This window comes from Lodderomyces elongisporus, chromosome 4 (genome assembly GCF_030384665.1).
Source record: "Lodderomyces elongisporus chromosome 4, complete sequence".
NCBI lineage: Eukaryota > Fungi > Ascomycota > Pichiomycetes > Serinales > Debaryomycetaceae > Lodderomyces > Lodderomyces elongisporus.
Window position 1 is genome coordinate 1,840,122 of NC_083676.1, and position 25,564 is coordinate 1,865,685.

The 25,564-nt window shown below is 36.3% G+C and overlaps 9 protein-coding genes across 9 annotated transcripts; 4 read left to right on the plus strand and 5 right to left on the minus strand. All coding sequences in view use genetic code 12, as the record gives it.

Moving 5' to 3' along the window:
* Positions 1-128: 128 nt before the first annotated feature.
* FUM1_3 (fumarase fum1) lies at positions 129-1,610 on the plus strand (the record flags this gene model as incomplete). Its single annotated transcript, XM_001526367.1, has 1 exon — positions 129-1,610. One exon carries the CDS (start codon positions 129-131, stop codon positions 1,608-1,610), a length of 1,482 nt encoding a protein of 493 aa, XP_001526417.1.
* Positions 1,611-2,126: 516 nt separating this feature from the next.
* PVL30_003801 (uncharacterized protein) lies at positions 2,127-3,365 on the plus strand (the record flags this gene model as incomplete). The annotated part of the gene is made up of 1 exon (XM_001526368.1): positions 2,127-3,365. The coding sequence occupies one exon, from the start codon at positions 2,127-2,129 to the stop codon at positions 3,363-3,365; it is 1,239 nt and encodes a 412-aa protein (XP_001526418.2).
* Positions 3,366-3,423: 58 nt separating this feature from the next.
* RIT1 (tRNA A64-2'-O-ribosylphosphate transferase) lies at positions 3,424-5,218 on the plus strand (the record flags this gene model as incomplete). The annotated part of the gene is made up of 2 exons (XM_001526369.2): positions 3,424-3,429; positions 3,644-5,218. The coding sequence occupies 2 exons, from the start codon at positions 3,424-3,426 to the stop codon at positions 5,216-5,218; spliced, it is 1,581 nt and encodes a 526-aa protein (XP_001526419.2).
* A 43-nt stretch (positions 5,219-5,261) lies between these two features.
* On the minus strand, positions 5,262-9,017 carry PVL30_003803 (uncharacterized protein; the record flags this gene model as incomplete). The annotated part of the gene is made up of 1 exon (XM_001526370.1): positions 5,262-9,017. The coding sequence occupies one exon, from the start codon at positions 9,015-9,017 to the stop codon at positions 5,262-5,264; it is 3,756 nt and encodes a 1,251-aa protein (XP_001526420.2).
* A 354-nt stretch (positions 9,018-9,371) lies between these two features.
* PVL30_003804 (uncharacterized protein) lies at positions 9,372-10,469 on the minus strand (the record flags this gene model as incomplete). Its single annotated transcript, XM_001526371.2, has 1 exon — positions 9,372-10,469. The coding sequence occupies one exon, from the start codon at positions 10,467-10,469 to the stop codon at positions 9,372-9,374; it is 1,098 nt and encodes a 365-aa protein (XP_001526421.2).
* Positions 10,470-11,276: 807 nt separating this feature from the next.
* On the minus strand, positions 11,277-12,106 carry PVL30_003805 (uncharacterized protein; the record flags this gene model as incomplete). The annotated part of the gene is made up of 3 exons (XM_001526372.2): positions 11,277-11,724; positions 11,902-11,909; positions 12,098-12,106. The coding sequence occupies 3 exons, from the start codon at positions 12,104-12,106 to the stop codon at positions 11,277-11,279; spliced, it is 465 nt and encodes a 154-aa protein (XP_001526422.2).
* Positions 12,107-12,192: 86 nt separating this feature from the next.
* PVL30_003806 (uncharacterized protein) lies at positions 12,193-12,864 on the minus strand (the record flags this gene model as incomplete). The annotated part of the gene is made up of 1 exon (XM_001526373.1): positions 12,193-12,864. The coding sequence occupies one exon, from the start codon at positions 12,862-12,864 to the stop codon at positions 12,193-12,195; it is 672 nt and encodes a 223-aa protein (XP_001526423.2).
* A 694-nt stretch (positions 12,865-13,558) lies between these two features.
* Positions 13,559-14,449, plus strand: PVL30_003807 (uncharacterized protein; the record flags this gene model as incomplete). Its single annotated transcript, XM_001526374.2, has 1 exon — positions 13,559-14,449. The coding sequence occupies one exon, from the start codon at positions 13,559-13,561 to the stop codon at positions 14,447-14,449; it is 891 nt and encodes a 296-aa protein (XP_001526424.2).
* A 522-nt stretch (positions 14,450-14,971) lies between these two features.
* On the minus strand, positions 14,972-17,212 carry PVL30_003808 (uncharacterized protein; the record flags this gene model as incomplete). Its single annotated transcript, XM_001526375.1, has 1 exon — positions 14,972-17,212. The coding sequence occupies one exon, from the start codon at positions 17,210-17,212 to the stop codon at positions 14,972-14,974; it is 2,241 nt and encodes a 746-aa protein (XP_001526425.2).
* Between the last annotated feature and the right edge of the window lie 8,352 nt (positions 17,213-25,564).

Below are 25,564 nucleotides of genomic sequence, written 5' to 3' on the forward strand. Positions count from 1 at the left end.
ACTAAATTTCTCTTTTTCTTTTTTTCTATTCTTTTTGTTCTTTTGACTTTACCAACCCCAGGTTGTTATATATTTTTTATTTTCCATATTTTCTTTTGTTGTGATTACTCCTTCTTCATTCTACAACAATGTTGAGAACTATTGCCAGAAACAATACCAGTCTTAGAGCCACTACTCAGTTGAGAAGCTTCAGTACTTCTTTTGTTGCTCTTAAGGATACCAGAGTCGAGACCGATGCGTTTGGTCCAATCGATGTGCCAAACGACAAGTATTATGGTGCTCAAACTGCTAGATCCAAAATGAACTTTAAGATTGGTGGTGAAGCTGCAAGAATGCCAACCCCAATTGTTAGGGCTTTTGGAATTTTGAAGAAATCCACTGCTTTGGTCAATGAGGAATTAGGCCAATTGGACCCTAAATTGTCCAAGGCTATTCAACAAGCTGCTACCGAAGTTTCTGAAGGTAAATTAGATGACCACTTTCCATTAGTTGTGTTCCAAACTGGTTCCGGTACTCAATCCAACATGAACGCCAATGAAGTCATTTCAAACAGAGCCATTGAAATCTTGGGTGGAGAATTGGGTTCAAAGAAACCAGTTCACCCAAATGACCACTGTAACATGTCACAATCATCAAACGACACTTTCCCAACTGTTATGCATATTGCTGCTGTTACCGAAATCAACAACTCATTGATTCCCCAATTGACCAAGTTGCGCGACTCGTTGCAAGCAAAGGCTGAAGAATTCAAGGATATCATCAAAATTGGTAGAACACATTTACAAGATGCTACACCATTGACCTTGGGTCAAGAGTTTTCCGGTTACGCTCAGCAATTGACCAATGGTATTGAAAGAGTTGAAAAGACCTTGCCAAACTTGTTGTACTTGGCTCAAGGTGGTACCGCTGTTGGAACTGGTCTTAACACCAAGAAAGGTTGGGACGTTAAAGTTGCTGAACAAGTTTCAAAGTTGACCGGTTTCCCATTCAAGACCGCACCAAACAAATTTGAGGCTTTGGCTGCTCACGATGCCATTGTTGAAGCTTCAGGTGCTCTCAACACTATTGCCGCTTCATTGTTCAAGATTGCCAACGATATTAGATACTTGGGTTCAGGTCCAAGATGTGGTTACGGAGAATTGTCATTACCAGAAAACGAGCCAGGTTCCTCAATCATGCCAGGTAAGGTCAACCCAACTCAAAATGAGGCATTGACTATGGTTGCTTGTCAAGTCTTTGGTAACAACGCAGCAATCACCTTTGCAGGAGCCTCTGGTCAATTTGAATTGAATGTTTTCAAACCAGTCATGATTGCCAACTTGTTATCATCAATCAGATTGATTGCTGATGGTGCCGCATCTTTCAGAGAACACTGTGTCGATGGTATCGTTGCCAACAAGGACAAGATTGAAAAGACTTTGCACGAGTCCTTGATGTTGGTTACTGCTTTGAACCCAAAGATTGGTTATGACGCAGCATCAAAAACCGCCAAGAATGCTCACAAAAAGGGATTGACTTTGAAAGAATCAGCTTTGGAGTTGGGTGTATTAAGTGAAGCTGAATTTGACGAATGGGTTAGACCAGAAAAGATGATTGGTCCAAAAGATTAATCATTTTGTATTTATTGATCAATATACATATGTATATATTTGTATATATATATATATATGTAAATATATATATAAAAGAAGAAACAATTTATTTCAGTGTAATCTGAGTCGATACATAGTTCACTATACCGTAGTTGTTATTCTTTTTTCTTTCTGCAATGTTTTTATTCTAAAGAAGATGTTATAGATTGGAATTTACCTCACATTTTAACAGTTGCGTTTTTTATATGTTTTTTTAAAAAATTCTATTTCTTCTTGTAATTTTGCAATCTTGTCTTGAATAGTATTTCTCGTAAGCCGCTTTATACAATTTTTCTTTCCCCACCTTTATTTTGTTGGCTTGATTAGTTTTCTTTTTCATTCACCTTTCAGTTTTGTGTCACCTTTGCTTTTTTTACTTGAAGGATCATCACCACTTTGCAGTCTCAAACTCTATATGTCAAAAGCCTTACAAATACCAAATTCATTTATTTTAGCTTGCTAATTAACTTGTATTCAACTTGTTACCACCTGCACATGGGTCTATCATCACTTCTTCTGCAATTTGAGAAGAGAGGTAAATTACCTGAAAAATCTGTCCAGACAAATAATCCTCTGACTTTAAATGTGCAAAGCAACAATGCTTTGACAAAGTCCGGCACCGCCACTAGCACCACTAACACCAAGAACACCGGTGCCAAAATTGCATCAACAGAAAGATATGTTGACCCGGCTATAGCCAGGCTTAAGGAGTTGCGACGGTTAGAGAGGGAAAAGCTTGAGAAACTGAAACCGACAACTCTGAGAAAAATTAGCACCAGACCGGTAAACACTGCTCAACAACAACAACAACAACAACTGCAACGGAATCAAGGTCGAGAAAGTCAACAAAAAACATCAACACAGCGATCAAAAACAAATTCCAGTACGGTGAAAAACGCTCCCAAGAAAGTTTCTTCTTATGAATCAACCCCTGTAGCAAAACAGCAACCAACAAGACCGAAAATGAGCTATAGTGAACTTATGAAGAAAGCAGCAACAATTGACCAGAGCAAATTTTCAGTAAAATACCCCGGAAAAGATGCTTTGACGAAAAGTACCACTAACTCTGCTTCTTCCCCTTCTGCTTCCGCTTCTGCTTCTGCGTCACGTACGTCTACACCTATACCGCCATCTAAGAATGGTTTGAAACATGAAAAAGAAAGGCGGTTCAACTCCGCTGGCTCCGCTGGCAAAAGACCTTCGACAGATACATACAAGGATAGTCAAAAAGCACAAGCGAAGCAGCAAACAAGACCAAAGAATATTCATTATCAAGAGACAATTAAAGATTCTGCATTACTTAATTCTCGTGATCTTCATAAGCGCATGGCTTTAGCCAAAGCAGCACCGCGACAAGCCAATGCTAAGATCCAAGAGATGCTAGAAAAGAAACGTAAGATGAGACAAGAACATATGAAGAACAGAAATGTCGAATATGAGGAATCTGACGATGAACTTAGTGACTTTTTGGTGTCAGATGATGAATTTGAAGAGGAAGATGGGGAAGGTAGTAATGGTGGTGGATATAATAGAGAAGAAATTTGGGCAATGTTCAACAAGGGAAAGAAGCGTCAGTACGTTTACGATGATGACTCCGACGATATGGAAGCTACTGGTGCGGAAGTTTTGGAGGAAGAGCGTAGATCCAAAATCAATGCAGAAAGAGAAGATAGGTTGGAGCAAGAAAGATTGGAAAGACTTGCTGCATTGAAGCGTAAGAGACTTAAGCATTAGTTTGGTGAATCAAATAGTATATATAGATATATTCATTTACATAGGTATATTTATATATATGTGTGTATATATATGTGTGTATATACTTTTGGAAGTATTCGACGTCACTAGTAGTATTCGTATGGCGCGCATAAAAGATCTCCGAGCTTATACATAACCACTCTAAAATATCCACTACAAAGCTCTACCAAGATGCTCTTCACAGTTCTCTCTATGAATCGATGGAACCAATTTACAACAAACAAAGCGATATAAATTTGCTAAACAAAGAACTCAAGAAATCACTGCTTTCATTCAAAAATCGATTACAATCTATAATTCACGATGCTAATTTTGTCAAACTAGTCCATGAAAGCTTGGAGTATCCGATTGTTGCAAACGAGCGATGTGGCCTCTGGTATGTTCCGCCAAAGGATCGAGCAGAGACTTGCTACTTCAAATCTACTGACGGTCATACAAATGTGTGGTCTTTTTCTTTACGAAGATTGAATTTGCATCTCTTGTCTTTAATTCGCCAAAACGGGGAAGGGGTCATGATTGTTGATTCAACACGGCGTGGTAAAAGGATGCCAGATGCCTTGCTCAAAACAATTCCTATATGGTGTGCTGTGTTAAACGAAGTGCTTTATGATAAGGTTGCAGTTGTGAATGACAATGACGATTATATTGACAATGATATTGATGATAATGATAAAAAGAATGATTTCGAGGCGTGGTTTAAAACGCCAGATTTGGTTCCAGAAAGTGAACATAATTCAATCTTGAAACTCATCCCAGATTTTGTCAAGCAGGTTAAGGAGATGAATTTGATTGATGTAGAGAAATACCGACTAGATAAGCCATTGGTGCCCAGATGGTTCTATCCTGGATGTCCAGAACAAAATCTAGATGACTCTGTGTACAATATTTGTTGTGTTTCAGCATCAACAAAGGTCGATGTGCACAGGACCATTAACACGAAAACCAAAGACGGTCTGATAGTTAATTTTGAATATATACAAGGTTCGGCAGATGATCATGAGTTATGGGTTCCCAAATCATTACCAGGCTTAGGTGCGAATGTGTTTTGGCACATTGTTTCCACTACTGATATACTTGATAAAACTACAGGTTATCTTCCAAATTGGCTTTCCGATGGAGATTTGGAAAAACAAATCAAATCACTAATAACAAATCAGGCATTAACTCATGAAATAAATCTTTTTCCTGTTGGCAGCACGGGCTTGAAGTTTGGAAAAATAGAACGAGATATAAAATACCTGGAATTGGAAGCAAACACCGTCATACTCCATGACAAATTCAAGGTTGTTGAACTTCCTGAGACATGTAAAGATTCTCCAACAAAATTTACGGTACACCACTATCCAGTTCCTAGTAATAAAAAGGGATCAAACATGCTCAGAGAAATACTTCCCAAACTCAACGACAAGCTAGATATTTGGGAACCATTGGTAGTATTGTGTGGTACTGGTCAAGATATAAGCATTGGTATGATATTAGCATTGTTGTGTACGTACTACAACCTAGAGTGGGATCTTTTGGATACAAAGAGCCCAACAACAACAACAACAACAACAACAACAACAACAACAACAACAACAACAACAACAACAACAACAACAACAACAACAACAACAACAACAACAACAACAACAACAACAACAACAACAAATATTACTACCACTACTGCTGCTGCTACCACCAGTACTACTTCAGAGAAAACAAGGTTGCAGCCCGCAGGTGCTGTCTCCAAGGCTATAGTCAAGAAGCATTTGAGCAAACTTTCCGAATCATACAAGGTCAACCCGAGCCGAAGCACTCTACAAAGTGTAAATAGCTTCCTATTCACTTGAAGAACTAGTCTTGTTTATTGCTTGTTTTTTTCCTTTTACCTATTTAAACAACGGTACTGCTGTAGTAAACTGTATACTGTTGTTTAATATCCGTTATAAATTTGTTCCAAATATCTTGGATCTGTCTGTTTTCATCATTGTCTATTTCCGTGCTCTCCAAAACCAAGTCAATTTTCTTACTCAATTTGACAATGGACTTGATTCTCTCTTGATGAATCTCTGTATCTTGTGCCGATGCCTTGGCGGACAATTTTTTGGAAAGCTGTTTGTTTAATGCACCAACCAATTGCTCAATCAATTCAGTGCCGCCCGTTCTTATCAACTCCATAGCTTCCATCTCGTGCAAGTCAAAAAAATTGCCGAGATTGCTGCATGCAAGTACAACTATATCCGGTTGGTCATCGAGTAAGCCTTTTTCGATTATATTTTTCCCAAGTAATTGGATATCAACATCGTGTTGTACAAGTGACGTGTCATCTGCCGCCATTACTGAATATATAAATTCGTAACACAATTTTCGAAGCTCGGCACCTTGATCCAAGGTGTACTTGTATGGGCCCATAGTAATGATCTTCTTGAAATCCTTCTCTGCGCTAAGCTGTTGTGCCAATTTCGGCAAAATAATCAGGTTTAACAATGGCGCTAATATCAATGGCTTGATGTGTATACCTGTCAATAAGTTTCCCAAGGCAATCTTTCTCAAATCTAAATCAACAATATCAAGCCATTCAACAGATGCATTCACCAAGTATGTTAATAGCCTACTACCTGTGTTGGATAATTCAAGGTTACTTATCAAATACTTTGTAAAGACAAGCACAAGGTAAATTTTCCTTCTATCGACTTGATTCTCAACAACCTGTTGAATCTGGTGTTCCTCCAAGCTCAAAGCAATTTCACCCAATACATCTCCTGTTTTTCTCAATTCAGGAATCAAAGCTGGATCAAAGTCATTGTTTTGTAAACTGAAAATGGCATCCCAAATCTCGGTTTTCTGCCTTTGGTCACATGAGTCTACAACAAGTCTTAAAGCTTCAACTAGTGAAGATCTTGTCAACGACCTGGTTTCTGCTTTATAAGCCTCTAATATAGGCGTGATGAATGCGTGAGGATTTCTTTGCACTTTCAAGCCAATCGCAGTCGATACAGCCTTTACATTATCTTCGTTTGTGAAATTTTCTTTTCGCAATAATTCAATTAATTCATTCACATCAAGGAGATCGTCATTTGCAAAAGCGAGAAATAAAATAGCCACTGCAATTTGGGAATCGTTGATGTTACTCTTTAGCAACAGATGTAATTGCTCTATGGCTGCGTTTATATGTGTTTCTTTTCCAAGATTGTCAGCGCCAATTGCCGAAATCTTTGCTGAAACGGGTAAATTTGGGTTCAATAAGGATGCCAATTTGTCATAAAACACTTTATTATCAAAATTTTGCGAATATGCTCTGATCATGTTAAAAAACAGCTCATCATGAAGCAAGATTTTGTCGCTATTGACCAAGTTGATAATGACATCTGCCAACAATGTTTGCTCACTTTCGTTCAGATCCTGCGACCAATTTGTGAGAATTTCAAAGATCAATTTGTGGTTTGAAGCATTCGTCAATGGAAGCAATTTCAAAAGACTCGAAATAATAGTTTCCTTCTTCCGCTTATCTGATACAGTCTGCAATGCAAGTTTGTTCAAAAGTATCAATGCCGAAGTAGAAGTTGCTTCATTTGCCGACAAAATATATTGTTCCAAACCATCCACTATTGCTTCTGAATATTCATCAGGTAATGTCTTTGTGGTATAAATGTTATTTAAAACATCTAAGGTTGCTTTGCTAGTAACTTCATAACTTATAGATGATTTCAACACATCAAAAATAGCTTCTTGAGTAGAATTCTCAATAGTGGTGGTGGTGGTGGTGTTGGTAAGTGTTGCGCCAAGCGCTTCAATTGCGAGACGGATCAATTCACTAGGATATTGTTTCCTATTTTCAACTTTTGTAACCAAAGACGAGACAAGCTTTTCAACGTTTGCAATTTTGGAGCTCTCCTTGTGATTAAGCAAAATTTTCAAGCATTTGAGTGACTCAATAATCATGTTAAAAGATTTGTCTTCAAGGTTAATTGCAATATCATCCCCGATTTTATTTATAACCAAATTACTCAAGTCATCGTGGAATTTCAACACACTAGTGAAAAATTGTAGATACTCTAAAGAGCTCAGTGAATTAATATTCCTTTTTTCCAAAGCTTTGAAAGATGCTTCAATCAAAACGGTATTATCAAACCTATTTAAACTTTCCACAAGCTTGAGAAATACCGGAATTAGTTCCTCCTTGCATGAGTTTAATCTCTCTATAATAGGTTCAAAGAGTGATTGTACTGGTTGTGCATCGCGTGGAGAAGTTGCATGAATGATTGCAATGCATGATCTAACTGCTTCCAGGACAACCTGGTCGTTTGAATCCTTAATTGGCAAGATTGGTAAAATTTTGTCTAGAACGGTATCCAAAGTATCTGGATATGACTTGATAAGCACGCGTGATAAAATAGAAGCTTGCAACCTCAATTTCCACGACCCATCGTTCTCCTCTTCGCCCACGGCCTCTAGCTCATCTTCGCTAAAATCGATATCGTCGCCGTCTTCTTCATCCTGTTCTTCACTCCCAATGTCAAACCCTTCATCATCGCTTTGATTCAACGGATCATATTGTAAAAACGTTTGTATTACATCAAGAACGGTATTCTTATTGTCAATCGGAAGAAATGCTGCATCAACGAGATCAATAAGAGTGGTGAATGCCTCTTCTTTCAATGCATTCTGTTTCTCTAAAATGTCTAGATCAAGTTCTTCTTCGTCTTCTTCGTCTTCTTCGTCGTCGTCGTCTTTATGTGTTTCGCGTGTCTTGCCTATGTGAAGATCCAAGTAAAGCTCTTTTGTAACTGCATCAAAAATATCAGCAACCTGAGATGGTTTTATACGTCTTCTTATGACGACAGATAATAATTGATACATTATGTAACTCTTGTTTGGTAAACTCGATGCTTGAAACTGTTGGGATACAGAATCCACCAAAGTGGATATCTGATGTTCCTGATCAATCAATGCAATAACGTGTTCGGCTCCTACTATTGCCTTTTTACCAATAATACCTTGTTCAGTAAAGCTTACTTGGATGAAATACTGAGCCAACTCAAGATTCTGTTTCGGAGAGAGAGCATACCCGATTTCCGAAATCAAATCAATCAATAACTCAATATTGTCAAAAGCAATTTCATTCTGAAACACTTTTGGCAAGATGTAGCTGAATATTTTTTTAGCCAAATCCCTATCGAATTTATAGTTCGATTTCGATAACTTATCGGAAACAAAATCGGATTTATCTCTCGAATTCGATTGCGCAAACAACGACCTTAATGCCATATTTGGGATTGATATTGTGAAGCTTCTAAAATTTCGTGTTTTGCTCGACGATGATCCGTTACTCGTATTATTTGGATCGTTGCTCGCTTGCACTAATGCAAATAGCTCTTTGACGAGCAGCAAGATCGAGTCGTTGCTCAAGTACCGCACCATTGGCTCGAATGATTTTATCACTTGGTTTTGTACATCGGGGTTGGGGTCATCCAACATTGTTAAAAGTGTGGGAATCAATTTGTCCAAATGATAACTGATGGACGACTTTGAGGACGTGACTGTTTCATCATTGAGATATTTACGAAGATCTTCCAAAGCCATGAATCTAATATCTGGATCAACATCCTTGACACGGTCTTGCAAGTAATTGAAGTTCAAATCAGGCATGATTGGTTTGTTGCGGATATATGTGATTATATGATCGTATTTGTAACTGTGTGTAACTGTGAATCTGTGTGTGATTCTTGCAACAGTGGCGGTTAGAGTAAAAAGTAAGAATAATCAGTGAGGGTGATAAGGGGGGTGGTCAAACTGAATTTTTCTGAGATTAACTTTGGTTGCCAAAAATTAAAAGTCAAGCCAAAAAAAAATAAAAAAAAAAAAAAAAAAGTAAGAGAGTAAAAGTAAGAGGGAATGAAAGTAAATCAATAATGCGCGCAAGTTATAGCACGAGTGTAAGAAAGAGATCACAAATAAATAATAGTATGCAAATAGTTGCAAAATAAGATTGTCATACAAATCCTATACGGGAGAAACCTCAACTTCGCTGATGATTAAATTGGATTGCGGTTTGCTTTCCTTTGATCTTGAACTTTTGACTTTTCTATCACCCAGTTTTTCCTTTTTTTCTTTCTTTTCTTTCTTTTCTTTCTTTTCTTTCTTTTCTTTCTTTTCCTTCTTTTCCTTTTTTCCTTTCTTTTCTTTAGATTCCTTCTTTTCTTTCGATTCCTTCTTTCCTTTGTCTTCTTCGTCCTTTTCCGCATCCATTGTTTCAGAATCATCATTTACATTAAGGCCATCAACACTCGACTCCTCATTTTCATCCTTCATCGGTGACTTTTTCTCCTCCGTTACATTCTCCACCGTTGCGTCTTCCTCGTGACCTTTTACAACAATTTTTTCATCTACCAACCTTTCGAGAATAGCTTTATATCGGAGCACTGTTTCAGCAGTCAACTCTTCTCCCTTGGCTTCTTCTTTCTTCCCAGCAGTATTACCCTCAATTTTAACTTTGTTAGCTTCCGTTTCATCTTTCTCCTTTTCCTCCTCTCTCCCATCTTCGTTTTCTTCTTTATCATTTCCACCGTTCAACAATTTTTCTTCAATTTTCTTTTCCATCTCTTCAAATTTCACATTCCATTTGTTAATCTCTTGTTTCAAATCCTCTGCCAATCGCTCTCTTGAGCCACCTTGTAAGCTTGCCAAGTACACAATCAATGCATTTTCGTATTGCTTTGGTATCTTATCAATATTCTTCAAGATCCAATTCTGTTTCAGTTTATTAAACTTCCAATTCTCGCGGTCGTTCAAGAATTGTACAAGATAAGTATACTGATCCTTGACCATCGTTGTGGGTGGTTTTCGTTCACTTTTGGGTAATTTGACCCTCTTGGGTGGTTTTTTGTTTTTAGTATGATGTATGTCATCTTGGAGTTTCCGTTTTATCCCACTGGTGGCTTGTTTAATTTGCTTACTTGTTAAATCCGCAGTTTCTATACGTTTTGTGGAAAGAAGTGACGATGATGATGATGATGATGAAAAAGAAGCAGAAGAAGGATCTTGGTTCTGTTGGACTTTAAGACCCGCCTTTTTCCATGCAGGGATCGAATTCGAGCTCATTGTGTATTGGTAGAGGTATCTTATGTGCTTGACAGTTTGTAGATATGTATATATATATCTATGTATATATATATATATATATATCGAGGGGAATATAGTTATTATAGAATTTGTGTTGAAAAGGATGACAGATAATGCTGTTTTAAAAAGCAAGTAGCGCATGGAGTGTAAGGCATCGCGAACTACAAAATAAGTTGCAATACCAGATGCTCACCAAACAGACGAAAACTACAAAAAAAAAATTCTTCCAACCTTTTTTTACTCCTCCTCTTCCTCTTCTTCTTCTTCTTCTTCTTCTTCTTCTTTTTACAACAACTACTTAAACATCATCAACACCAATCCAACCAACTAACAAAACACATAGCCGTATATACATCCCTTGAATATACGTCAATCACTTTACTTCTTTTATTTTTTATCTTCTCACAAACTTGTAGATTTGTTTCCTTCACTTTGAATACATCTATTGTTAGCAGTTTAAGTTGTGGTATAATTGAAATTCATTTCTTTTTTAATGAATAAAGACAATTATTGCCATGGTCAATCAAAGCTGCAAAATTGAAAATATTTAAATACATGGTTTGAGTCTGTCATGGGAGAGATTTTTTTCTTTTTTTTTTTTAATTAAAAAGTTTCCTACTCATGATAGATATAAGAGATTGTATACATTTTTATTACTTGTAACCAGCTAGTATCGTTGTTGAGTCTTTGCTTTTTGTTCTATGAATTTGTTGTTGTTTTTTTTTCTTTTTTGGTCCGTTTTCATTTTAGACCAATCCGTTGATTTTAATTCGTTTTTGCTTTAGTTTAATCGCTTTTCCCCAATTTCTCCTTTTCAGCAACTTGTTTCTTTTCATCCTCTTCTTTCTTTTTTGATGCAGCCCAACTTTCATATTTTGAAGTCAAATCGTCAGCTATTTCTTTTGCAGTGGCATCTTTATCATTTGTATTCTGCATTTTCTCGATAGCATTACCAATGTACGACAAAGTAGATTGTATGTACTCATTCATTTGAGGATTTTCACCATTGGGGTTGAGGATTCCTTGCGCAACAGTCTGAATCTTGGCTAGTTGTTCTGAAGTTATCTCCTCCTGGTTGTTTCCATTACTACCACTGCCACTACCACTGCCATTGCCGTTGGTTGTCGTCGTAGCGGTAGAATCTAGGGTGGAGGCAGAGGCGGAAGGGGAGGTAGAGGTTTGTGTTTCGACTGGCTTTTGCTCAGTGGTTTGTTTTTCTGTGGTCATTGTAGGTCTTGAAGTAGCTTAATGTATTTCAATGCAATCTATTGCAATATGGAGAAAGAAAGAAAAAATTCTACAGTTGGTTGAAGATGTCAGAATCTATAAACTATATTATATATTTATGGATTAGCAAATATGTAAAGGAAGTGGTAGTTGGTTAAGGGTTCATGCGCGGATATACATGTACACTTGGTTCTGCATATAATGGGTATTATAACTTTTGTCGATATTAGGAAATACCGGATAAATAGGAAGCAAGTCTAGAATTGACGAAAGTGATACCCCACTTGAGTAGAGTTTGAGCATTTGTAAAAGATAAAAACGATGGAGAAGAACGATCAAATAGTTTGAATTACTTGACTGGGAAGAAACCTTCTACAAACAAAACACATTTCGACAATTCGTGTTGCACTATACACAAATATCCGTGATGAATCACTACTCCAGGAAGCTCAAAAACAAAAACTAAAAAAAAAACTCACTTCTCTCTTGGGACGGCATCATCCTCGTATTTTTCATAAAGTTCATTGAATTTGGATCCAATCTTGTTTCCCACACCTTTCACCTCATCGCCAACTTTGTTTAATCCGCTCAGAATTTGTTCGTCCATTTTTTTCTGGTCCTCCTTGGCGTTTTCATTAAATTTGTCCAACCCTGAAGCTTTTTCTTTTTCATTATTGTGGGTTTGATTCGCAGAACTATGTTCGAATTTACCGTAATTGCCTTGCAATTTGCTCTCTTCGTTACCAGCGCCGTGTTCAAATTTACCATGCTCACCTTTCAAAGTATTTCCCTCCGTCTTTCCGGCAGCACCTTGCTCAAACTTACCCTCTGTCTTTCCAGCAGCGCCTTGCTCGAATTTTCCTTGCTCACCTTTTAAAGTATTTCCCTCTGTCTTTCCAGCAGCGCCTTGCTCGAATTTTCCTTGCTCACCTTTTAAAGTATTTCCCTCTGTCTTTCCAGCGGTACCTTGCTCGAATTTTCCTTGCTCACCTTTTAAGGTATTTCCCTCTGTTTTTCCAGCTGTAGTACCAGAAGTCAACTTGTCAGCATTGACATTGTCTAATTTTGAGTCAATTGCGTGTTCGCCTTGTTTCACATTGCCCAAATGGCCAAACTCTTGTTGTTGTTGTTGTTGATTAGATGACATTATTTATGTGATGTTGAATGCTCAATTGCGAAAAAAATAAGAAAAAAAAAGTAAATAATCGTCAAAGGATTAAAAAGGTAGGATTGAACAATTTATATATCAGAAACTGTGATATTGATACTGACACTGGTTTGGTGTTGTGCAATATTTATTATTATTTTTTTAGGATGCAGTTTCTAGAACTCTGGTTGCTCTTATTTGCCTAGCTGTAAAGTATGGTCTTTTGAGGGTAAAAGTTTGGAAGTCATGAGAATTTTCTCCCTTTCTTTTCTTGTTTTGCTAGATTTGCTTGATTTCCCTTGATTTGCTAGCCCCCTAATTATTTATTAACTCTTCTCGCTCTCATCCTCCACGAACTAATGCTGTCAAATATGGTTGTGATACTATAATGTAATTGCGCATGATTTCAAAAGGATTTCATATTTTCTTTAAATTGTATGGTTTATAAATTGTTCTTTTTGTTCTTCTAGCACATTGATAGTTACAGTCACACGGGACAAGAAATAAGGAGTATACTTTTCCAACCTAATCAAACAACAATCTCCATGAGTACTCTATGGAGGACACACTAATGAGATTAATGCACCATCTGTTTTATAGTATTCCCAAATTACACCCCATAATCAGGCCATTTTTCTACTCACAAACAAAGTCTAGCAGTCCCGCCCTCAATTGCAAAAGATACATGACCCTAATGACAAAGATTTCACCGAGACTCGTCATTGCAGATTGGGACGAAACATTGACTGAAAAAGATACTATTTCAGTATTAGCACAAGCACCTTCGACCAGCATTAAGCCATTTACTCATTATGGAGAAATATACGGCGATGTGTATACTACATATACAAAACAGTTTGGACCCTGCAAGACCTTGGAAGACCATATTGCTTTTCAAAAGGGTATGCGTCCCATTGAGATGAGCTCCATCGATGCTTTGGAGGCAGATAGGTATTTTGCTGGTATTTCCAAAAGTGACATTGAACAAGCAGCAGAGAAAGTAAAGTTGAGACCAGGTGCTGTTGAATTTTTGAAGCATTGCCAAAGTGCAAAGTTAAAAGTGGTTATCCTTAGTGTTAATTGGAGTAGAATTTTTATTGGTGCAACATTGCGACGGTATGGTATTCCCGTAGCGGATGGTTTTGAAAGTACCAAAAGTCAATGGAATGTAAAAATCATTGCTAATGAGTTTGAGTTTCATAACGGTATCACCACGGGCATTTGGCAAACACCTGATATACGCACATCAGAAGACAAGCTACGTTACGTTGAAGAACTTAAACAGTCCCTTACTTCGTCTGTGCCTGATAAACTGCATCTACACATGCAAGTACAAGAGACAATAAACATTGAAAATCTTGAGGATGCTGACAATGCAGATGCTTTAGGAATAGAGGGCGGTTCAGAAAATGTGATGTACATTGGTGACTCGGCAACTGACTTATTCCCGTTAGTTGCGGTGTCATACCCCGTAGCAATGCAGGGTAGTAAAATTGATAAGTTATTGGATGACTTTGGTGTTGAACATTACTCCGGTTCATGGAATGATATTGAGAGCCTCATTGATTGGAAAGCTAATGATTAAAAAAAACTCATGCTATATTGTACAGTATATAGATATACACATATTCACATTTATATGGAAGAAAGAAAAACAAGTTGGGAAAATCGGGGCGAGTCGGGGCGGGTGGTTTGTCTGTCTTCAATTCACCAAATATGAGGTTTCTACACCAAACATATAATTAATAATTACAAGAGAAAAAGAAAAAAGCATAAGAATAAGAGTGATGATACTGATGATGATGATGATGATGATGATGATGATGATGATAACAATAGTAATGACAATAGTTTTAATAATAGTACTAATATTAATAATAATACAAAACAAAGAACCCTACTCTAATAACATCCAAACCCAAGAATTATTAAATTGCCTCTATTGCCTATATTTTTGCTTATAAGAAAAAGAAAATGAAATTAAGTCTCTTCGCAAGATATGCAAACATTGTTGTTTCTTTTCTTCTTCTTCTTCTTCTTCTTCTTCTTCTTCTTCTTCTTCTTCTTCTTCTTCTTCTTCTTCTTCTTCTTCTTAGTTCCTGATTACTCATTTCCTCCAACTGGGCAGAGCATATTGCGAACCATTATGTACTCCTCCAGGAATGGGCAAGTATTGTGCTCCACCACCATTTACATTTCCACCATACGACCCATTCACGCCTGCTCCTCCAACAGATATTGCAGATGCGCCCGGTGGTGGGGGTGGTGGGGGACCATGTTGTTGTTGTGGGACAATATAATGGCCATTTGCTTGTGGTAAATTTGGTGGCGGCATCATTTGGGGGTGCTGGTGTTGTTGAGGTGATTGTTGTTGTGAAACTGGATGTTGCTGCTGTTGTGGAGGTGGTGGTGGGCCAGAGTAGTAATATTGTTGCTGTTGTTGTTGATGTGGTGGTAGTGGAGGAGGAGGAGGGTAATAATATTGAGGCTGTGGTGGAACTCCTCTATAGTGTTGTTGTTGTTGTTGTTGCTGTTGTTGAGCTTGTTGTTGGTGGACTTGTTGTGGCGTTTGCTGCGCTTGTTGCAACTGCTGAGGTACTTGTTGAGGAGTTGGCTGTTGTGGCGACATTTGCAGTGGTGATGGGTGGTAATGATTGGGCAATGGTTGAGGTTGTTGGGGTTGTTGTTGCTGTGGAGGTGGTGGTGGTGGTGGTTGTTGTTGTTGATACGATGAGGATGGCTGTGGTGGTTGCGGTGGTTGCAGTGGTTGTTGTTGTTGCTGTTGTTGTGGTGGTGGTGGTGGTTGCTGTTGCTGCTGTTGCTGTTGCTGTTGTTGTTGAGGCTCATTCTTCACCTCTTGCTGTGGTTGTATCAGCACTTGTGACTGCCTTTGAGTTTGAGTATATGCAATTCGCTCATTGGGTGCTAGTGCAACCAAGTCCCGCAAGAGAAAACTTGGAACATCTGGTGGTTGTCTCAACTCTGGCACTGGTGCTTCTTTCTTTGAGGCTTTTGCCAACTGGTCAGCTCTATATTCGAAATACTCGCTATTCTTCAAGTCTCCAATTGCCTTGAAACATGCAGCTGCTCGACTGCATGCATCTGAGGCATCCATCAAGTGGTCATCGCAGCGTTCATAAACACAGCTCAAGCCATCCCATGCTGTGGCTGTACCTTGTGAGCCATCTTCCAATTGTAATTTGAGTGCTTGGGAGTATGCAGCTAATGCATCTGGTAATTGCTTCAACTCCAAATACAATTTGCCCACTGCGAGCCAAGTGATTGGTGAGTTTGATGCGCATCGGAGTGCCACTTGATACGAGTCATAAGCTAATCTTGGTCTATCCATAAATGAGTGGGCTCTGCCTAGCAAGTACCAAGGTAAAAAGTCTGTTCCTTCGCTCACCATTGCTTCATTTTCCAAATTGACAATCTTGTTTAGTAAACTTATTGCTTCTTCTGCATTTTCCCTGGGGTTTAGCAAGAGTAAGAGATATGCATTTGTCATGAGAATTCTCGGCGAGTCGCCTACAGCCAACTCTGCGTCTTTGCATGCATTGATTGCGCCCATAATGTCGTTGGCGCGTTCCTTTGCTGTTGCCAAGGCGCACCATAATGCTATATGTTCTTCGATTCGTGAGAGTGGAGGTGGTGGTAATGACAATGTTGCAGTGAGCTCTGCAATTGATGTTTCAATGTTTCCGTCAGCTGCGGCAATGGCAGCCAATTCTGCGTGGGCTGCTCTAGCAGTCTCTATATCTTGAGAAGAGTAGTTTTTGGTACTGTATTGTTGTTGCTGTTGCTGTTGTGATGATGGTGGTGGTGGTGGTGGTAATAATGATAAGCAGTGGGTTAATGAGTTTGCTGCGTGGGCTCTTGCGCCTGCTCGTATAAGGGTTTGTGCGCTTAGTAACCAAAGTGAGGCATCTTTGGGGGACAACAGTATAGCTTGTTGTATGGCCTGGTGTGCTTGGTCATTTAGTCCAATTAGCAAGTAGCATTCTGATAATTCTTTGAATATTTGATAGTGTTTGAGCAAGTGGGGAAACTGTTCAATTGATTGGTTTAGTCTTTCGATTGAGGATTGTGAGCCAAACGTTGCATTATTTTGGATATCGTCGAGTCTAAGGGATAAACTTAGTCCACACAAGGCTGTTAGGTTTGAAGGGTCTCTATTTACCGCATTTTCAAATGATCTGATTGCGGTTTCATTGATGCCCAATGTGGTGGCGCATTCACCGCACTTGACCCATGTTTCTGTAGCTGTGGCATCGTAGCTGCTTAGAATCGTAGGTTTTTTCGTCACTGGGGAGACCTTTGTGGTAGAAGGTGAAGACCGCTTTGGCATAATTGTTGGTTTTCTATAAAGATGGAGATGTGTGTGTGTGTGTCTTTTGTTACTGTTGCTGTTGCTGTTGTTGTTGAAGGCTAAAGTAGCTGTCAATTATTGGTGGGTTATAGTTCAATTAATTTCTTGGTTGTAAAGAATCAAAAAGGAAAAAAAGAACTAAGAAAGAATTAAAAATTCTAGTTTTTTAGATACTTTGATATTATTGAGATCTCGATATCAAATTTATATCCAATATATTTGTAGATATATATGTATAAATGTGTCCTACTAAAGTTCAATGTTTACTTCTCCATCAAAAGCTGAATTGGGAAATACAATATCGTAAGGTGAAAGTAGAATGATGTTGGAAGAAACTTGGTGTATATGGATTCTTAGATGGCAATTGAGAAAACAAAAGAAAAAAGAAAAGAGAAAAGAGAAAAACAGAAGTAGGACCTGGGAAAAAGGTTGAAAGGTTGGAAGGAATGGAATGGAAAAGTGGGAAACAGGGTTATATTTATATATACATCTATGGATGCTTAATGGGAGAATGAAATTTTGGATTACAAGACAAAGGGAAACAGGAACACTTACATATATTACAACCCACTTGAGCGTCAAACCAAAAAAAAAAAAAAAGAAATAAAGAAAAAAATAAAAATAAAAATATTTTTATTTTTGGGTTTATTTTGTAAAGTAAAAGTGAAAGTTAAAAAATAAAGATAAAAAATAAAATACAAAGTGTGTATTATTACAACTACAACAATCATAACGTCAAGAACAACAAGAACAGGAACAGGAACAGGAAGAAGAAGAGCAGTTGTAGCATGGACATCAAAAACAATCACATTGAACAACGGAAGTAAAAACTGGCAATTTTTTGAGTTCAAAAAATAAAAATAAAAATAATTAAAATAAAAGCTTTTGCTCCAGAGACATACATGAATGCAAGGTTTAAGAATAGAAGACAATAGCGCAGACTAATGCACATGTAACTGCACATGTAAATGCACCTATGCCCGCTGAGTGGACAATGTTGATGGTGATAATGAAGAGAGAATAAGAGAGATTGAAAGAGAGAGTGTGTGTCTGGGTGTATGTCAAAAGATGGTGATGGCATATGTGTTTGTTGTATCAATGTGTGACCAACAACAAGGGTTAATGCTCTTTCTTTTAGTCCTGTTTTGTTCTTTTATTTTCTTCATCAAGTGCAAGTACGAATGCTTTTGATGGTATTTTCATTTTAAATCTACTCAGGGTGGTAATTCACTATGGGTTAATATACCCTCTTGTACGTGGCTTGTTCTATTTGAACAATAGTATGTACACCAACCAATTTTAAGCAGACAGGCAAATGAACTTAGAAACAAAGAAACAAACAAAACGCATGCATATCACTCGAGTTCCATGTTCTCTTCCTCTTTCCCAAATCAGTTAGGACTTAGTAAAAGCCTCCCCCCTCCCTCTCCCTCCACTCTTTCCACTCCTAACATTTAAAAATTGAAGAATTGTAAAGAAAATAAATTTTTAATGACTTCAGTTTTGATGAATACCCGATCCCCGTAAAAAATTAAAAATTAAAAATTAAAAAATAAAAATAAAAATAATTAAAGAAATAAAAAATAAAAATAAAAAAATAAAAAAATTTTATATTGATCAATTCCCCAATCAACAAGAGTCTTGTAGAAACATCAACAAACAGATAGATATTGCAAAAAAAAAAGGAGGAAAAAGAAATAATTGAACTAAAGAGTAAGAGTAAGATAATAATAATAATGAGGATAATAATATTAGATACCAAAGAGAGAAATAAAAAAATACAATGCCAACACTAAATTCGATTTCCATTCAATTATCCGAGTCTAAAGATAGTTTTAGATTTGTATGCTAAATTTAAACTTACCAGATGGGTGATGGTGAAGAAAGTGAAAAATAAATAATAAATAATATATAATAAATAATAAAATAAAGAACATACAAAAAAAAATTACAAACTTTGTTTCCCACAACTGAACTTGAAAACTGTGAAATGTAGGGAAAAAAAATTAAGAAAAAATTTAAGAAAAGATTAAGAAAGAATGCAATAATGGTTAATGGAGGTGGAAAAGGGAAATACAATGGATTGAAGAACAGATAAAAATAGAGAATATGGTTCTATTTTCGTGCTTGACTTTGAGTTTGAGTTTGGGATCAATGTAATTGGATTTGGTTCATCTATTCACTTATTTATCTATTATTTATTATTTATTATTTATTTTATTGTCAATACACTTAATATTGTTTACCCTTTTTGTTGTTTCGGCTGATGGGATTAAAGAGAGGAAAAGGAAAAGGAAAAGGAAAAGGAAATGAATGATTATGAGCATTGAAAGTAACAATAATAATAATAATAATAATAATAATAGAAAAATACTTCTACTCCTTTGTGTGTTTGTTCTTTTGTCATGGTACCTTGTTTTTGTTCCGCATCTTCTTCTTGTTTCTTGTTTCTTGTTTCTTGTTCTGTTGCTGTTGTTGTTGTTGTTGAGAATCAAGATATAATTATAAGCCACTTGACGGTATCACGTGTTAACATACACGTGAGACCAACTTGAAGGTTGACGATTGGTAGCGTACGAAGAGATGAGTAAAGTCGTGCAAAGCACAAGTATGTGAACCACTCATGGGAGAACATAAATGTCGACCAGATTCTAAATAGAAGCTAAAGTTAATAGTCTTGTAGAATTACCGAATTAATGACCTACTATCCGACCTGATACAGTTTGAATTAAGTACACGTTCTGTCTCGTAAGTTGCTCACACTTTAACAGGTTATGAGCCCTGACAACGTTGGCGTATGAACGACGATGGTGTGAAGCATGAAAGGATGATAGGACGATTGTAAATGGTTGAGTGATATATTTGTTTTCAGCTCGAGATGTCTATATTATGTTGGTCAAGTGATTGAGCTAACGTTAGATTATTAGCTGCATGAATAGAGTGATGAATTGTCTCAAGGGAAGTATCCTTTGTCGTGATAAGTAGGATTGTTGGTTCGGTCACTGTTTGCAATTAAGCTAGGATTACTATTTAAAAGGTGGAAAGGCCACTAGTTCGAGCAGAATGGAAGTATGCTCATTTTGGAAGTAATGGAAGCTTTCTGGGTTTTTGATAACTTACATGTTAACAGTGGTGCTGTGAAGCACAACATTGTTTGGAAGATTGAAGTTTCATTGGATGAAACCTGGTCTTATTGGGATAGGTGACATGAGTAGTCATTCTATCGTTTGCCCGAGATTGACTTGAACTTTTAGGAAATAGTGTCCTTTTAGTCATGTCAAAGTATAGCAATTTGAATTTGAACAGTGCTGAATTGGACGGCCGTCAAATATGAGCAGATATACTCTTCAGGAAAGGGCGTTGAAATGGGTTCGCGTCAAATAGGAAGGGAAAAATGTTTTATCTGTTACGACTGGTGCAGAAAAGGATGCACATTCGTTGAAAGCTGAGAGCAGCTTGTGAGGGAACTTGAAGGGTAAATTACAAATGCTGTGTAATACTCAAACTCGTATCCCGAATTATCCAGAATGGGATAATGTGTGACTGAATATATATATACGATTATATATATAATTTCAGTGTGAACTCTAATAGCCGAGGTTTATTGAATTGTGATTATCAATGAAACCAGCTACGGAGTTAAATTTATTGAATTATGTGTGATGGAATGTTTGATCCATCAAGTGAATGTTTTTCCATAGTTTCACAACGGAAAAGAGACATGGTAAACATAATTTTACTCATATGGAATTTTATGAGTTGATGATGCATACGAACTGCATAAAATTAGTTTTAATATCTTTTAAAAGCAAGGAAGGTATTGGCAAGAGAATCTGATCCTGTTGATCAGACAGTTCAGATTCAGAGAGGGAAACTATTGAAATATATGTTTGACCTCAATAAGTGATTTGAGAATCTGATCCTGTTGATCAGACAGTTCAGATTCAGAGAGGGAAACTATTGAAATATATGTTTGACCTCAATAAGTGATTCTAGAATCTGATACTGTCGATCAACGAAATGTATAAAATATACATTTAGAGAAAGAAAATAATGAAGGTTATCCGGGTGAAAACACATCCGATGTTAAGGTTACTGGAGGTACCAGTATATGTTATGATTGAGGGCAAGTTACATCCTAGGAGGTATGGAAGCCTACTTAGAAGACTACGAGAAATGCACCTCTGAATCCGTATTGGCAATGAACGATCAATAGGATACGTAAAAAGAATACAGTTTAGAAGTATTACTTATTAATTACAAGGACACATAGACAAGAGTGTCAGGGCCCGTCAGTGACGAACAACTAGACGGTGCGTTTAATGTTAAAAGAAATTAGTGTACCGCGGACGCACTCGCTGCACTAATATGTGATCAAAGAAATGGTCATAAGATTTATTAGGAATTTAAAGGGACATATGGTGAAGTTAGACTAGAGACGGATATTGATATATCACATCACTTCCGTATGTCCTTGTGAGTCAATGATGACTCTTCCCATGGCTGGGATTTTTGGAGACTTTTGAAGGCTAATGAAAATAGCCTGGTTACACAATTGATCTGCTTGGTGATTATGTAAAGAAGCAGATATGATTGTTTCTCGTTAAAGTGAATATGTTAAGGAATTTGTCTTAACATGAATGACTTGATTGAAGAATTGAAATTATGGTTTTGAAATTAGCAATGATATTTTTTTTTGGTTGTTTGATTGAATGACGTTTAATTTAAGTCAAATCATTTTTTTCTTATCATTGTGAATGGTCGGTTTATTTAATAGATGATGAATGGAAATGACATGATGATGTCAAGTGACTTACACTTAAGAGAGGGTGTTGAGAATCAAGATATAATTATAAGCCACTTGACGGTATCACGTGTTAACATACACGTGAGACCAACTTGAAGGTTGACGATTGGTAGCGTACGAAGAGATGAGTAAAGTCGTGCAAAGCACAAGTATGTGAACCACTCATGGGAGAACATAAATGTCGACCAGATTCTAAATAGAAGCTAAAGTTAATAGTCTTGTAGAATTACCGAATTAATGACCTACTATCCGACCTGATACAGTTTGAATTAAGTACACGTTCTGTCTCGTAAGTTGCTCACACTTTAACAGTTGTTGTTACTGCATGGACTAAATAATAATACTCAAAGTTGTTGTTGTGTCTGTTAGTCTTCCTAAACTTTTTAAGATTAGACCAGTAGAAATGCTTCTTTTTGTTTACTTTACTTTAATTTTATTCTATTTTATTTTTAAGCATTTAAACATTTTTCCTAGGTTGTTGTTGTTGTTATTGTAGTAATAGTAGTAGAGAATTCCACAATCTATTGTCAGAGAAATGATCTATAGGCTTAGACAATACTTTCAACAAATGGTGAGTTAGTACAGGAGTATGTGACACTATACTACATACTCAAAGATAAATTTATACATACATATACATATATACATCCAATCTTATTCTTCTTTTTATTTTATTATTATTCTCTAGTTGTGGCATTTGAAAATATTGTCGTCTTGATGTACATATGCATGACGTATGTGCTTGCCATCTCACTGTGGAAAAAACATATATTCAATATCGTAGCATCCTTCTTTTTGCCTCTCTGCCTTTTTGCTTTTTTATACCTTTTTGATTCTTGCTTCTTACTTTTTCGTTTCTGTTGCTCGAATTTCACATAGATGTTGACATGTGCAAGATTTAAAGCTCATAGTGTACTTGCAGTAGCTTTGCTTTGCTTTGCTTTAATTCTTTGGTTTCTTCTCTACTCTATTTATTTTTTTTTATTACTGTCTTTGAAGATGTGCGTTATCTTTGTACAAAAAAGGAAGGATTGGAGATGAGGTGAACTGCGTATTATAATTTAATTTTATTTTATTTTTTCTTTTTCTTTTTCATTTGTTTTAGTATCAACTACTGACTAATTTTCTTAATACTTTTTTCATTTGAAAACGATGAACAATTCGAAATGGAATGGATGATATACAAAGAATGATAAAAGACATATATACTTACTGATGCATTTACAAATACTTATGTACCAAAATAGTTATCATGTACATATATATGTACAAGTACAAGAGATGAACTAGTTGCAGATGAAATATTTCATAGCTTTTTTCTGTTTTGCTATTGCACTATTCCAAATTACAATATAATAAAAATAACTCAAAAAATAACTCAATAGGAAAGAAAGAACAAAACACACGGGGAAAACCAATTACTTGCTTGATATTGAGAATATACAGAACAAAATACAAAAAAGTTCAAATTAAAAAAAAAAATTAATCAAAAAAGTTCCAATTTGCATTGTGAATCAACTGAATAATAGAGCAGCTTATTGCCCGTTCGTTCCCTAAAAAAAAATATGTAATAAAAAAAAAAGCTGTTTCATGTACAGCTGATAAACATCTCAAATGACACAAACAACAATTATTAAACCAACCTCACACTTCTTCCCACTTTTATTCTGTATAATAATTCAGATAAGCTATATCAATGAAGGGAAAAAAGGGGAATGAAGTCACCATTCAATAGCAAAAATAGAGGAAGCTGAAACAAAACATTCATGATAATGCAGTGTTGTGGTATGTATATACGGGATTAAAGGAGAAGAGAAAAAAGAAAAGAAAAGAGAAAAGAGGGTGGCTAGGTCATATCCGACAATCTTTGCTTTGAGTTTCACTAAATTTCTATTGTTCTGTAGAAGTATTATTTACCACCACTCACCTTACTGTTGATCTATGGACCCCCCCCCCCCCTCCCCTCCTCCTCCACCTCCTCCTAGTCGTCTTACTCTTACTCTTACTCTTAATTCCAACTTAGAGTGCCTCGGAGTTAGTATCTAGATTATATGTGCAAGCAGTACTCTGCATAATAGTGTACAAATGTAGTAGATGTAACCAGTTGCATGGAGAGGTATGTATGTATGTATGTATGTATGTATGTATATATGTATATATGTATATTTATATATGAAACATACAAACGGTTATGAAGCTTGGTTATTTAGGTATATGTACATATACAAGAGATGCAGATGAAGATGCACCACTTGTTGTTTACAATTGACAAATTAAATTTCAAGAGAGAGAAAGAGAAAAAGTAAGTGCAAAAATAAATCAAGCTGGAGTTAGCCGATCCTGCTAATGGAAAGTTGAAAATTTGTATTCTTTTTGCAACTTCTACATATCTGGGTTTTTTTTTTAAATAAGAGTTTTTAAAAATGTTAACCTTTAACACATGAGACGAAAAAAGAACAGAAGCAATACAAAAAGAAAGAAACTATTATTGTATTCTTAGTTTTTTAATTCTTTTTGAGGTTTGACATATTTTCTTCAGTTAGTTTTAGCTGGTTGGTTATGAGAATACTTGTTTTTTGTAACTTACAAAAAGTCATTCACAAGCTTCAACTACTCAAAAAAAAAAAAAAAAAAAAAAAGAGTTGAGAAAAAAAGAAAGAAAGAAGAACAGAACAGAATAGAATAGAAAATAAAATAAAAGGACTTCTTAAACTACCTATGCATCACCAACCACTAGACTGTAATATCTTCCTCTTCTTCTCTTTTGGCAATTTTTGTCTTTCTTTTGTTTCTAAACTGTCGGCTATTTCAATAAGTAGCATGGGAAAATCTCTATTGATGGAAAAGGAGAAAAAATGAAAAAAAAAAAAACAAATGAACAAGAAAAAGTTTATCCATTTGGTTGTGTCCATCATTTCCTTCTGTCTATTTTCCTTTACCCTTTTGCCATCAGGGGGCAGGGGGCTGGAAAGGGAGGGAACAACAATTTAGTCAAAAGTCTTCAGCATTATGTCTGATGCTTCTTAATGCCCTTTTTTTTGTTAGACATGTAAACACACACACATACACGCAAGTAGCATTCTTGTTCAATCTCTTTACTTCCTAGTCTTCTTATAGAAATTGTGGAATTACCCTTCTCATTTTGTTTTTTTAAAATGAATAAGCCTTATCTTTTTCATATATATTGGATTCGTATACACTTTATTAATACAAATGCACTATTGCCTTGTTATATAGACAACACTCTTTTGCCCACGCGTTATCTAATTCATATGTCACTACAAGTAGATCAGTACTTTAATATCCTTATTCTTAAAAATTTCATCTTGTATTTTTTTCTTTTCCTTTTCCTTTTCCAATTTATATTTTTTTTTTGAGTGGAAATCAGCCCAATTCTGGGGGAGTAAATATGGTGAAACCAGCCTTTACACAATATTCGCTTCTCCATCTCTTTTCAATTTATTTATTTTTTGCGTACTCAACTTTTAGGTGGCTTTTATTTTTATCACCATTCCTCATCTTTC